The sequence below is a fragment of the Pectinophora gossypiella genome, chromosome 16 (genome assembly GCF_024362695.1).
Source record: "Pectinophora gossypiella chromosome 16, ilPecGoss1.1, whole genome shotgun sequence".
Taxonomy (NCBI): Eukaryota; Metazoa; Arthropoda; class Insecta; order Lepidoptera; family Gelechiidae; genus Pectinophora; species Pectinophora gossypiella.
Genome location: NC_065419.1, coordinates 9,493,728 through 9,509,546, shown reverse-complemented (window position 1 = coordinate 9,509,546; position 15,819 = coordinate 9,493,728). Strand labels below are relative to the sequence as shown.

The 15,819-nt window shown below is 37.1% G+C and overlaps 1 protein-coding gene across 10 annotated transcripts in view; it reads left to right on the top strand.

The window, feature by feature from the left end:
* Window positions 1-15,819, top strand: part of LOC126374064 (dual 3',5'-cyclic-AMP and -GMP phosphodiesterase 11) — a 277,630-nt gene that overhangs the window by 142,842 nt on the left and 118,969 nt on the right. For 5 of the 10 annotated variants that reach the window (XM_050020523.1, XM_050020520.1, XM_050020519.1 and 2 more), the window contains exon 1: window positions 696-1,096. The exons of 3 other annotated variants lie outside the window; for them this stretch is intronic. Coding sequence is in view for 2 of the 7 variants with exons in the window: in XM_050020516.1 (XP_049876473.1) it covers window positions 15,439-15,571 (133 nt within the window). In the remaining 5 variants the exon portion in view is untranslated. Of the gene's footprint in view, window positions 1-695; window positions 1,097-15,257; window positions 15,572-15,819 lie in introns of those variants that run through there. 2 more of the 10 variants (XM_050020516.1, XM_050020515.1) reach the window with 1 other exon arrangement.

The window sequence follows — 15,819 nt, the reverse complement described above, 5'->3', positions numbered from 1 at the left end:
TGTTTACTAAACGGAAAATACGTATAATAAGTAATTGTTTTGTTTTTCAAATGCTTGCATTCGCATCACTATCAATTATGAGTACTACAGTTGATGGTTCTCCTTATTGAGGATAATAAATTGTTTCATTTCCTGCAGCGTCTTCAAAAACTTCATTCATTACTCGTGTCAGATCGTCTCCTATCGCGTCTGCTGTTGATAACAATGTCTCCGATGTGCGGCGATGCATGTGTGACGGTCACATCATCACATGCGACGCAATGCGTCGTGCTTGAACACACTACCGTCTACTGTTCCTGTTATTATACAGATAGAGTTCTCGAATATCCGCGTCTAGAGTTTAGGCTTCCTTCCACTATATTGCTCTTGATCAATCAGCTCAGTGGTTCGCTCATCAAGTGAAGTGTAGATCACAGATAGTGGCATCTTGTAATCCCAGTTCTCTGGAAGACATTTCCGCCACAGCGGTATCAGTTTCCACAAAGTATCGCGTGTCTGCTAAAGGAAAACATGGTGTGTTTATAAGTGCAGTTGCAGCGTGGTGTGGTGTTGTGTTTTTATACTGTTTATCAGTTGTTGTGTCGCTGTGTGCGGTGTGTGCAGGCGTGCTTGCGGGTGTGTGCGAGCGCGTGCGTGTGTGGGTGTTCCTGTGTCGGCGAGGCGCGAGGCGCGGCGCGAGGCGGATCGCGGTCCCTCGGAGGCGCCAGTCGAGTTCTGAGCGCCGCGGGGCTGCCGCGCTCTCGTCGCGTTGAGCCCTCACTCGCGATCCACTAACTTTGTACACTGGAAACTTTTCAACGTAATTTTCGGCCGGATTCGCGGTTCGCGCATCACTATTGTTTCGAAATCTGATTTGCTGCGTGGAGTATCTCTGGCCAGCGGTTATGTATGCACTCTTGCGCGTTTATACGAGTCGGTCGGTCTATTTTTGAATATTCTCTAAACGCTTCGCGGCGAAGTTTTCGAAACGCAACGCCGCCGGAGTCGGGTTAACGGCCGCAGTGTGCAGCACGCTGCATCACATCTCTTGTGTTTTTGTTGACGGATAACATTTGTGTTGTTAACCTCCTCCCGTTGAATCCGAGACACGTTATCTGTAAGTATGACCCCGGTTGATTTACGATACTAGCTGTTTGTTTAGCTGCCCACATGTTCAAATGTACCAATTATGCCCCCTGTTAGTGTGTTGACCAATGTTTTGTACCTGTTGATTATCCAATATCTCTCTGTATCGATTGTGACTGTGAAACTTGTAGATTAAAGCGAAACTACAAACAAACTTGGTTGTCGGTGTCGTATCGATGACCACGCATGCATGTGTTGAGTGCGACCACATCATACGTGTATATGTATACAAACGTAAACATAGATAGGTGCCCACTTGTGTACTTGTGTGTACATAACATACGCAAGCATTTTATTACTTACGAGAATCTTATGTCTATTGTACTGGTGTTCATTGTTCTGCATCATACCATTCTATGACGAATTCTGTCCAGATGTTAAATAAAAAAGTGATACTTAATTAGCATAGATTAAGGGGAGTGCAAAGTTACAGTATAAAATTTACATTCGACGTAAAAGCGTGCGTTTTGCGTTGTAGCAGTTACCTACATGCCTACAAAGTATTATTTAATAATGTAATACGTAGGTACCTACTTACGACGATGATAGAGCGAAGACCGATCCTTTTCAAACAATCCTTGTAATGTTTTTCTATTAGACTCGGCAAGGGACTCTGAATATATTCCCAAAGGGACACGCAGATTCATATAGCAAGTACGCCTAATAAATAAAACATGAAGTCTCATTTAAATTGTCTTTAGACGATCGTATGAACGTTGGGTTTCTTGCTTTTGAATATCAAGATTCGTGGCTCAGTGCTGCGATACGATTCTTAATATAAATATAATAATAATAGTATTTCGTGGAGTTTTAATCTGATACGTGTTGTTAACCAATATATTATTTCTCACTTTGCTATCGGCCCTTACTTCTAAGTAATGAAATATAATTAAATAAATGATTAAGTATTGGTTTTCATCTATCAAGAAATTATTAAGAATCTTGTTTTAAACATAGGTACATTTTAATTATCTAAGTATGTACTACATAAACTCAAGCCGTGGGGGTCGAATCATTTTTCAATCGAAAATGTAATTTTGATTTTATAACAAAATCTATATTTATGTATCTTTATTACGTAAGAAGAATAGCGAAGATATATGTATAATATTTTCTTCAAATTGTTTTGTCGCATGATATTGACAGTTACCTATAGTAAGTACCTAACACCATTTAAAAACGATTTTATATTACCTACCCGAAGAAATGAATATTTTATCGACTTAAAATTCTAAAAGTTGTTCAACTCCAAAATCTCGAACAGAATGCTCCATAAAATACTTACCTAATGCAGCAAATATATTGTTAAGATAACTTAAATAGTCACAGTAACATAGTGTTTATAGACGATAGTATCTAATAACACTATCTAAATGTTGTGTTTCTACAAATTCACTAAAACAATTCCATACTAACCTAATGCGTAATGTTTTGTGTTTATCAGTAATTTATAACGGTGGCTACACACATACCAGTCGTATGATTAAGCCGCGTACACACACGATGGCGCCGGTATAGCCGCCGGCGCATCCTGCGAGATATGCCGTGTGGCATGTGCCGCGGAATTTGCCAAGAATCTGTGAACATTTATATTTGTTTTATAATTATTTCCGGTTTGACTATGAGCTATTTATAAGCAGAATTAAAGAAAGACAATAAATATATCAGGGATATATTTTTCTTCGAACCATATTAAAGACTTTATCCTCGTAAGGCCCGGATTTCCAGACACAATAGTTAAACAATGGGATTTGGATTTTAAAAGGACTTTGGGCCTTACGACCATAGAGAACCGAAGAGGAAATATGATTGATTCAGGCCACCTGATACGACACGATTCATTGACAAACATTATAGAAGGAAAAAATTAAGGTAAGAGAGGAAGGGGTAGACCTAGGAGAACATTATCAAACAAATAAAAGAGAAGGTGCAGGTCGTGTCGTATCGAGAGGTGAAGGTTTTGGCGGGAAGAAGAGAGGAATGGCGATTACTCCACCGACAAGAGCGCAGCTCTTAAATAGAGAGAGATACATTTTTTTATTAAATAATATACATTATCATATTTATTAATTATATTTTATTTTTAATGACACATCGACAATACAAAGTTAAAAGTATTATTGAAGCAATAGCAAAATATATTTATCTTTAAAATTCGGATGTCATGATTCCCCATATTATTAAAGTATATTCGTGACTGAAATATCTATTTCCGACCTGTGAACAAGCCGAATTTAGTCGCTTTGATAGCATTTAGCAAGCTTAACAAAAAACATAAATCCTGAATTTGTCCTGCTATTGACACCATAGGATTTGTAGCGTAGTGTTGCTAAATGGTACATGTACCTACGAATGGCAAAAATTACACAATATTTTGTAGAACCACATCACCTTACATTAATTTATTAGGCGTAAATCGCTGGTTGGGCGGAAGGCAAGAGGGAAACCACTGCCCTATTTTCCCCTAAAAAAGTAGCATGGAAAATGCTGCACCGACAAGAGCGTGGCTCTTAAATTGATGATGATGATGAAATCGCTGGTACTTTACAGTATGGTTAATAAAGAACTCCACCCAAAATTACCTCGAAGCTGCATCATCTTCAAGCTAATGAAAATTAACTATATAAATACAAGTTAACACTTTAGTTAGTTCGTAACAGCGAATATCAAAACTATACAGCGTAAAGGATGATTTACAATATTTGTTGTTAGTACTAGGTAGAGGTTTATTAAGGAGAAAAATACCGTGCAGAATTTTCAATGTTTATTTTAATTAACTTTATTAAAACGTCATTAGGTGCCAAAGGTTAAAACTCTTTGGACGCATATACCACCGAACCATAAGATACCCATTGATTATATATATACATAACATAATCAATATATACATATATACTATTTTCCACTAGACTCAGGGACTATAGAATTCCATTTGTTTCGATCCTGACTCGCTTCTCTTGATTCCTCCACATTCATCAAACGTTTCTACACACACGCCAGTTCAGAGTAGATCGTACTAAACCTTTTCTAAGAACATCTCCAGTTTGGTCAATGTACGGACGTACATTCTAGAAATATTTATAATATAATTTATGTAAAAGTTATAGGTTAGGTATCTATGTAAAAGATAAATTGTAAAAACCTTGTCAGAATCAAATCTAAACCGTTACTAATGAAGTCATAATTTATATTATTATTAATAACCTACATTATCTCTTCTTCCTGGGCTGTCAACGACATAATTCTTTCCTTATTTATTACACCTACATAATAGTAGTACTTATTCTAGAAATAACATGGGTTTTCAATATTTCCCATAGGGTCTTTTTCCAATAAATTCTCAATAGATATAAATCTTGAATCGTGTTCATTAGTTGAAGTACGTAGGATTCAATGAAGACAAATTATATTGGCTCGACTGAATAATTTATCTGACAACATAATTCTGATTGCGCCTACGTGAATAACCTATATAGGGTCCTTTATTGGACACAGGTATTTCTTAGTAATCAGAGATGATGTTAAGTAATATCATCATCATCTGCTAGAATGAGACTAAAATTAAATAATATTAAATAAAAAATTTCAGCTGCTTAATAGCTCAGGCGTGCTGGTAACCTATCACCATACGGTTTGTATGTGGTATTTTTAACGGCTTCCGTTTTGGGAACCCGTTGAGCGTTGGGCTCACGATCCAGGGGTCCCGCGTTCGAATCCCGGTCCTGGGGGACATAACAAAACACACTATATAATCCTTAGTTTGGTTAGGTCATTGCAGGCCGATCACCCGATTGTCCGGAAGTAAGATGTTACGTTCTTCGGAGGGCACGTTAAGGAGTCGGTCCTGGCTACTATTTACTTAAGTATTTAGTCGTTACATGACCGTTAGTAACCCTGACACCTGGCTTGATAACGTCGGTCATATCATTATCTCACAACCTACATGTTACGATAGAAGAAAAAGAAGTGGTTAGCTTTTCTGTTAGTTTGAAGTTGATCACAAAAAGGCGTTGAATTCGTTCAACCTTTAGTTACCTACTTCGGATACAGAATGTTCAGATGTCTAACAGAGCTATTTTCATATCAATACCGATTAATGAGGGAGGATCAGGGTGCCCGTAATGAAGAATATTGTCTGTCTATCGTATACCAAGTAGGTAGGTATTAGGTAGTTCAATGATTAGACCTATTTTGGGTAAATGATACATTCATTTTGGAAGGTGAAGCGTTATTCGTACTCTTTTGATATCGGCCTTTACAGGCAATCTTATTTCAAATCTATACCTACTAAACCACACAAAAAGCATGTAATTCCCTGAGAAACGAATAATTCAGTCAATTACCAACAGCCACCACTGCATTCGAAGATTGAATTAATGTGTGGATAAAACATGATTGATACGTGGTCTCCAGGATTTGCGCCCGTAAATGGCAATAGGCTCGCTCCCTAATACACATACATCACAGGCCTTTACATCTTTATCAGATGATTCAAACAGCGTTTCTGTGGCAGCTTTTAAAATGGCTGTAAAGTCCTTGCGAGAGCGACAGTAGCGGCCGCACGACTGGCATTGTAGTTGAGGGTTATTAGACGGCACACGTGGTAAATCAGCCCTTTCATTTCTGTGTCGCCTCTCGCGCTTGTCGGCCAGAATCTGGAACCAGGTTTTATCGTGTGCTTTGCACCCATCGGCCAAAGACGTCCTCCACTTATTCCGGTCACTGGCCAGGTCCTCCCATTTATCGGGGCTGATCTTAAAAGCAAGTATGTCACGCTTTGTGCAGTCTTTAAATCGCAACAACGGCCTTCCCACCAATACACATAACACACACACTTAAACATAGCTGGCGAGGAGTAGGTGGAATACTATACACTTCTGCCTACCCCTGAGATATAGAAGTAATGCAATGTTAAGTTACAAGATATAGATGGAAAGATCTACCTATAATTCCTGGGCCACCTAACTGTTATTAAATTTCAAATCTATCTATAAAACTTTGCTGCGTTATATTTCTTAAAGCATAAACTAATTGTTCACCAATTAAATTCACTAACTTTTTAACTTACGAATCTCCTTTGAAACCGTGAAAGTGACTGGCTGGAGATTAGGGTACAAAATTAGAAAGGTCTTTGAAGACCAATTATTAGATAGACGAATTTCGAAACTATTGCAAATACACACAAAATCGCTCACCCGTAATCTGATATGGTAGAGCCACAAGTAATCAAAGGCAACTTGCAACCAGTTTTGATACGAAATCCTAGGATATATAAGTTGAACCTTTTGATGACAGATGGTCAGCCCATTGGTTCAACCTGTTATTTTTTTATGTTATTTAAAGTTTTTGCTTACTTCTAGTTCAGCACAGAAGCAATTATTAGATAGGCTCTGAAACTATTCAAGACAATGTAGAATGAATGATAATTGTCAATTTGGTCCGGTCCCTCTTTAATTGACTGAGCGATTAAGTTTCGTTACTCAACAGTAAATATTGATACAGATATTATTCCCGCATTTGTAAGTATTCGTTCCGCTGATGAGCATTCTATAATCCCTAAGCGATTTTTGATGGCGTCTGTTGCTGAGGCGGATCTGAACCATAGAATACGGAATAATCCTACATATAGAACGGCAACTCTCCGCTCCCCACCAGCGGCTGAGCTAGGTTTACCTCACCCTCCTCGGTCCTACTTTAATCTTCAATCTTATGGGCGCCAGACGTCACACACATAGATGCTTGTACGATAACGTCAATATGTAGGGTCTGTGTAAAACGAGGTTTTTGTATGAAGTGTCTGGGGTGTGTCTGAACGTCAAGTTCTCTTTACTTAAAAATTTCTAGGTCGCATCCGGCCAGAAAATAAATTCGGCAAAAACCTCGTCGAAAGTCGAAATAGACGGAAATGAGAATATCCGAAAAGTTTTGTCATTAAAATCAAAGGATTTCGGATTACAAATGATAAAAGTCCAGTTTTATAACGGAGTCGGCGGTAAATTCAGGTAGGATACTCGTAACAATATTTAAATTAAGATAACGTGACGTTATCATTGATATAACGCTATTCAAACTGTAGTTCATAAGCTTTCCTTTCTCGTTGAAATGTAAGCATGACGCTGACAAGTTTTCTATTTAATAACATAGAAAAACGTTGGAAGATTACATATTTAAGCGTACGATACGCCACAATGTGAGTTGTCACGCGAACACTTTAACTGTAACAATACTCGGTAGTAAATTTTCCACAACGAGAAAATTGTTTGCTTATTCGTGAAACAGTAGTTATCTCGAGCACTTTGACTAATGAATCTAAATAAAGCGGCACTTTTGCAATTTTCACAGAAATTAGTTTTCCCACTGCGTCGGCGTAATGAAAAAATTGCGTTATTGCAAATGAATGTGGACTTGGAGAACAGAATGCGGTGTAATTTTTGCTTGCAGTTGTTAAATATCGCCAGAAGCTTATACGGCAAGGTATATACTTAGCATATAAAACCAATTTCGTGTGCAATCTGTAATCAAAAGCATCAAGACGTTCATTGATATTTAAAGGTTACTTGAAAACATCGCTCAAATTCAATGAACGACGAAAAATTATATTACATCTTTTATTGGATTTCCCAGACACGGTTCACGGTTCATTGTGAGTGAAGTACCAGTATTAATTTTATTTCTATTATTGCGTTCGAGTGTCGCGTAAAATTAGGTTAGGATTGAATTTCGACACGAGACTCTTGGCGGATTATCTGGAATATATTGGAATTTCTCATGAATGAGTTCTCATTGGAGCCCACGTGTTGGTTAAATTTAGCCGTGCTATAGGATGCGTGTAGAAATCCCTGGGCCTACATAAAAAGTGTTACGCCACTCCGGGTTGAGGCGAAGTGTGCCGAACGGTCGGCCTCTATTCCGTCACAAGTCTGCCGCTATCATAGTGCCGTATATCTGGCGCCTCTTAATTGCTTGAGACTAATAATTATTATCAACTCGCGTGCGAAGCCCCTCCCCTTACTAGAAGCTGTAGATACGCAGTCACCCACACATCAACAGACCCGCACTCAAGCACACACACCACGTGCTCCCTATATGCCCTCACTCCTCAACTAAACCATCACGTTGACACTCATTAGATAAAGTTACAGATCCCACTTGTTTGTGACCGCGCACTTTTCCATCGGGACTTCGTTCCTCGAAGGGACGACTGTTTTAAGTGAGGCGTCCATTTACTGTTTACAGTATGTTTGGGAACAGTTGATTATGTAAACTAATCTAGATTTAGAAGATCCAACTGCGAACCAACTGCAAAAGATATACGATAAATTGATTCGGTATAGTTCGGCACATTGGACTGTTACTATGTAGGTACATATTTTAATAGAGCTGCGTCATTTTTTTTTTGTGACAACTTCACGCGCGAAAGTTTGAACTGTCAAAGTGGAAAGTAGCAATGTGACATTAGCGTGGCCAAATTAGTGCTGCTCCAAATCCATCGATTTCGTTTCGCTTAACAAATAGTTTGACAAATAGAAACCGGACAATTATTTTTAATAACAATATTTTTTCTATCTAGTCCTGACTCTCCAAACCCTGGATCTTATATATCTGTATTCATTTGCAGTGAAACATTGTATCTTTGACAACATAATATGACGCAAACATAATTTATTCATTTATTCGTCGCCTAGTCACTATTTTATACAAATAGGCAGGTTACAGATTCATGACTAGGTTAGTGTTATATGAATGGATTTTTATTTATTGATATGCGTCGGTAGGCTTGCATATATTATATTATAACAAAAAAAAAACATATATATGTGCAATATATATGTGATCCACTTGTAATATATTATAATTTGAATTAAGTTCCAAGTTCTAACCGATTGTGTCCCGTAGTTTGTCTTATTGAAACTTTTAAAAGCGCCTGATATAAGAACTATAATATAAGTATGCATTATTGAGGAAATTATTATCAAGAAATATTTTATCTGGATATTAGTTTCATTATTACATTGTTTGTTCATTATTGTATTTAAAAAAAATGATCAATCTACCTAATTAAATTAGCGGATAAAATATTTCTTAATCATATTTTATTTCATAATGTATAATTGAATAACAGTTTTTTTTTTACATGGTAATTAAAAACTGAATCAACAAAAAGTGCCATCGACAACATATTTAGTTTAATTATTCAATTTGTATAATGTTAGTATATGTTTTAATTGAAGGTATATTACCTATATGTATGGGTCTTTGTTCCCTGATATAAATAAATAAAATATTCACGCCACCAGGAATACTTAATAGGTTTTTTCACAATAACACTTTTTCCAACTTAGAGAAATGGGATTAAGCTGCCGTATTATAATATTGTTTACGCGAAGCCCCTAAGGGAAAGACGGGGCAAAGGCATTAGCAAGCGAAACCATTAGTTTCTTGGGGTGAATGACCTGCGCCTAGATTGACAATTAAATTGTTTTTGAACTAAGATTTTGCTAGACTGTTGTGACAGCGGTCATCGACATCCATTTACTTGGAAAATTTTGAAATCAGGTTTTCCATTAATTCCTTGGAGTTCTTACCTACATAAGATGATATTTATGATGGCCTCATTGCAATGAGTCTGTCATAAAGAAATAAGAGATTATTCATTTTTGTTTCGCAAAACAAAAGGGCGGTATTCACAACATTTACTAAGCCGCTGCTGTCTCTACCATTATATTTTTATTAAATGTTTCAAAATAAATAAGACTATAACGAGTGAGGGAGCCCCTATCAAAATACCGACACAATTGACTATGTTTTTTTTTCTGTCTAAAGATAATATATATTTTATGTCAGTTTCCTTGTGTATCAAAAAAGTTCTTTGGGCCGGAAATTATTTTTTCTGTTAAGGACAGATGTTGTTCTTTTTGAACATGACCGATTTATTGAGTCTGTCGAAAATTAATAAATAAAGGAGTTTGATTCTCAGTTCGGTCACTTGTATTATACAGGTTTTAATTTTGAGTCTACTAGTTTCTGAAATTGAAGTTTTTTAGATAAAAGAATTAACGAAACAATATTATTTTGATTGAAAAGGCTTTTGAATATTTATTTTTCCTAACAATTTTTCGTTCTAGGTATTTAGAACGAGATTATTTCTTTTGTCCAAAATAAAAAAGAATATATAAATTTTTTCAGGACTCTTTCTTCTTGTCGCATCATAAATCAAACCATGGGTCGGTCACTTTGTTTATCTAAAATTCCGAAATACTTATTTGAAAACCAAAACAAATGTAAATCAATATATCGCTGCTTAAGACCAAGCGGGATGGTGATCGAACGCACTCAAATCTTTTAATAAGAAAAAAAACTATAATTAAGTGAATATTAATTTAACAGAGAAATTGCTATTTCTTCTAAGTCACTACTATTTCATAGCAAAAAAAAAAAAAACTATTTCATTGCTGAAGAGAAGACAAGTCGTAGAAAAAGAAATCATTCTTTCGAAGGAAAACATTTCTCTTATGAAATAGTTCTTTAAAACTGATTCAGTTTTTGATCCATTAATCCTTGCTTCATACAAGACAAGTATGGTGTAAAAGAAATAGATGAATTTTACCCTAAATTACTGTAAATAAACCTGTTTGCAACACGTTAGAACACTAAAATGCGCACAGAGATATTGAAAATCCCATTTGAGATATATAGAACACTAACCAGTTCTGTTCCTCGCTATATTAATATTAACTTAATACACCGTTTAATGTAAAGTAAAAACCTTTTTAAAAACAAGACTCTTCATCTCGAAGTAGGTAAATCATATTCATGAAACTATATGACATTCTGTTCGTTTATTGTATGTTTGACCTCGCGTTATCGCGACAAGCCTCCTCCGTCATTACCTACCAACATTTCTTATCACACATGACGTGGCCCTTTATTGGATACCGTTTGTGTGGTAAAAATGTTTACTCGACGAACGAGAGAGATACATGTTAAGAAAATCGGTCGACAACTGTACCTGATAAAATATTCTTTAGATTAACAGTAATATCGTAACTTTGTTTTGTCTGCTTATTGAATATAATTGCAAGCTTATCTAAACAATATTAAACTTCACTCGAGGAAAATACATTATAGTAAACAAAGAGCCTTATACTCAAGGGTCTTTTTTCTATACGTCCAATTTTCGGATTCACTACAAATTCCCAGAAAAAAGGATTACATGAGACATGTAACATACACAAATGTCGGGTCATTTTGTTCAAGGGTACACTCTCAGACGTCTCTATTTACCTAAGGCATTAAATCTCCTGGGGGCTTACCGAGGACGAAGGTCCCTATCAACACTTGGAAGGAAAACCCAACTGGTATTGTCTCTATCGACGGGCGATTTGTTTTTGTTAAAGCGTGCTTAGGTGACGAGCGGACGTGATGCCGGGCGAAGAATGCGAGCACTTTGAGATAATGCAGTTTACTAATAGAAGCTACTCTATGACCACTGAGACACTCAAAGCATTATTCCATTATACTTAAATTGAATAATGTACACTTGCTTTTGCTAAAAGCAACATTTACTACGTTTTATTGCGTACATGTGCTTGAACCTAGAACGGCGCACCTCAAAAATTCATTTCGAACACGTACAAAACATGTGACCGAAGGTGACTGCGCATTATATTTAATCGATATCCAAAAAGCTTACCTTAAAGAGTTACAAAAGATCGCCCCCTATTGTTCCTAAATCATAAAGGGGCTATAACACGTTCTTTGAACGACAGCCCGGCCGTTTGCAATCGCATACACAATTCCAGACACGGACCACACGTGCGCCCACATCTCATTAATTCAATCGATACGCCCTCACTAAAACATAATGTTACCAACACTATCGCACTACTTTATTGCCTGCTAACCGGTTAGATTGAAGACGCTTATCTTTCAGTCAGCATCTGCAGGAAAAACGCCCTTTTTCAAATCGATCGGATTGCTTTGTGATTTTGTAATTTTATGTTACGAGCAGATAGAATGATGTACTGGACGCTTTGAGATACGGCAGGTGTGGTTTGGAATCGTAAACATGCTATATATAATAAGAAATATATGTTGTTTTGTACATACTGAGGTATGTTAACCTGCATTCACAGTCGTCACTTTAAACTACAAAAGCTTTCTCTATTTATAATTCAGATAAATATATCGCCGTAATTTGGCACTGTCGCTCACAGAATGTACTTCCTCAGGCGAATGCATTTAGACGACATTATAAATGCATTAGCGAGATAACTCTCACACTTTTTATTGTCCTTACGTATCACAACGTTCTTGTACACTATTCGTTTCCCGCGGGGTGGTCCAACGAGTTATTAAGCTATCGTTTTGTATCGATATTACTGATGGGATAATGAACCTTTATTCTTTAAAAGAAAGCGGCTCTTTAAAATATAGGCGTAATAAAATCTATTTTAGCGCTAGTAACACACAAGCTCTTAACGATCTACCGAATAGTTTGTCAGGGAACAGTATTAAACTGTCGTTTTCTATAGATGCCGATATCCAGACAGTTTTTGTCGATTATAGTGCGACACCGTGGCGAGGGCACGACCTCGCGCGTGACGTCACGCCTCAGATGAATGAACATGCCCCCTGTTCCCCACACACCCCTCTCTACCACCCAACGGTCAGCTTTAGATGAGCTCTAATATTGCAGCCACAGCTGTTCCGAACTTCCATTGTTTCGCTCATAATAAGAAACACTTTCAGTGAAATACGAGAATATGTCAAAGGTAGAGGTCTAAGAAATGTTACCGCAGAGTCGTTTGCATTTGCCTTTTCAATGCCGAAATGAGAGGGAATAATACCTGCTTATCGGGGATTGCGGAAAGTAAACGATATTGGTTCCAATTCCTTAATGGCATTTGAAAAGGAAGGAAGGTAAATGTAGATTTCCCATTTTTGTTTCGATTGAACTTCTAGCAACCGATTTCGACCAAACTGGAATGTCTATAGCGATACAAAATCCGGCTTCGTTTCTCGATGCAGTTATCCACGCCCAAGGGTCTGGGCAAGTCCCATATTTGATCTGCAGTGAGTCATCGAGTGCACACACATACACGCAAGAAGCGGATCCTACGATAGCTGTATCGAGGCTGTCTTAAAGTAGTCAAAATCGATACCGACCACAGAGGCTAACTGCGGTTTGATGGATGATTTTTGGACCCTCCTTCTGTCGTAACATAATGTATGATATATAGAACGCTGACTGAGATAAATGTACGGCTTTAGAACACAGGTTAGAAGTTTTGTGAAATTTACAATTCGAGGTATAACATTCCTTGCAGATATAAAAACCGAAAGACAAACGCGAATGTAAGAAATCGCGAAAACACTTTGGAAATCTTCATCCAAGGACATTTGAAATTGCGTCGATGCGTCGTCGTATTCAAAATACACCTTAAATTGTTTATTATTTTTAAATAGAATCTTAATCTGCTTTCCTGTAAACTCGATTTAATCTTGTAATAGACCTAAAATCAAAGTCTATCATGTTAATTAAAACTAGCTTTAACTCGGGTCCCAAAATATTAAATAAAGTGAAGGTAAATAAAACCTCAACGAGTATTTTACTCTACAAATAAATCACGCTTGATCTCATCTTGTATAGAATCTTTCACAGCACCTAATGTGTGTGGTAACATGGCGGGGTGAGATGACGTGACGGCAACTTAAATGGAAGTGGCTTTCTGGTGGCTACAACCAGTATAACATAGTGTTTAGGTACTTCAAGTTCCTTGTACGGTACTCACGCTTCAAGTGTTTCGTAGAATGATGCCGATGTGAGTGTTTATTGCTTCCACTGTTTCTACGTATTTTTATATGATTGTAAGTATGTATGTTACTAAGTCCTACGGCAAATAAAGAAAGATCAGATATTCCTGAAATCGAAAGATTCCGTAAGCTCTAGGTACCTAATTTCAAAATGTTAATTTTCAATATCACCAGTTGTATGTTTTTATAGCTGATATATTAAGCCAGATTTGCTAGAGAGGTATACATATATCTGTACAACATCAGTCTGTCTCTGTAATGACATTAATAGCAGAACCTTGCTCTAAATTCGTGACGCTTCCTCAGTGCAAAAACGTCTTCCTCTGATAATAGTTTAATGTTTATACAACCGAGTATAAAACACTTGCTTTCATACAGTTAACGGAAACGATAAGGTCGTCCTTGTCTACATGTATGTGTGTATTTGCATATGTGTGGGTACGTGGTGTGTGTATTGTGCCTTGACCTTCCGTTCATAGGCGGTCTGTGACCGCATGCTAAATGCCTTGACAATATACGACTCGCTTCGCTAAATAGTACTTTGAGGTCAACATTCGGCACTACTACTAAACGCTTACCAAGAAGCGCCTTACTAACATTAATACTGACCTACTCGGTGCGAAACGGGAAGTTTCATCAGCAAGCGACACGTTTTGAATTTTGATTATTTACAAAAAAATAAAGTAAGAAACGAGTTTTAAAAAAAGGAACAATAAACACGACTTTGTAAAAACGCTACTTTTTGCTTTTGAATTAAATAAAATTTTAGGACACGTGTATCATATAACATCGGTAACACGTTTTTAATAGGTATTGTTTGTTACCAAAAACCATCTATATAAACGCATATTTTATTTTTATCGGATCGTAATCTTTTACCTAAATATTAAAAATATTTAGATACAAAGCTTGGAATTCAAGGCTAGACCGGTTGGTAAACATTGAGATCTGGATTTCAATTCTTTGAACTGTCTGTCACCTATCCGCATTTAATTGCGACGCGCCAATATAATTCATTGATGCGTGTTTAATCATTTGATTCGATAAAACAACATTGCAAACTTCCACTTTCATATTGTAACGGTGCCTTGCAGAAACACACCGTGTTCCGTTTCGAATTGCTTTTTTTGTTTCGCTCTTTGTTGAGTGGCGAGACAACGGAAACTGCCGTAGATTGTGAGCACTCGGCAAGAACGCCAACAACTATTCAATATGTCTCCGTTCTACTTATAGCTGAGAGCATCTAATTTCACGTCCTTATTATTTCTGTTTGTCTTGGGGTGGGGTTTTATAACTTTTCTTTTTTTTCTTTTCAGTTTCATTTGTGCCGATTATTCGGGAAGGTGATGGATACGGATGACCTTGATTCAGTGGTTTCTCTTTGTGGTTTGTGCTAGTGTTGAGTGTTGGATAGCCGACGGCAAGGTGTCGATAGTGTCGTAGCCAGTGGTGCCAGTGACATGTGACAGTCTATGGAAGTGTCAGGGTGTGCTCGGAATGTTTACGAAACACGACAAGGCCCCCGAGAGGTGCCATCATCCCTCGCATAGAAGCTGCAAGAAGAAAAAAGTGCCCCCACACACGCCGTGGAAGTACTTGATGAATTGCCCACTCGTTAGGAAATGTTTTGGTACAGTATTATTTTATTTTTATTATTTTAACCTTTGGGTGTGGTGTTTTTTGACGATTCTATCCGTATCTGTACACGTGAGTTGTTAGTTGAAACAATATAAACTTGATGACGAATTCACCTCTATAAATGTGAAATTGATGAGTTTGTTTGCAAATGTACGAAACAGGTTTTGAGGTTTGTACAAGTGTTTTTGTTGATCGAGAAACATTTTTTATCTTTAATTCATTTTTTTAGGAGTTAGAGTG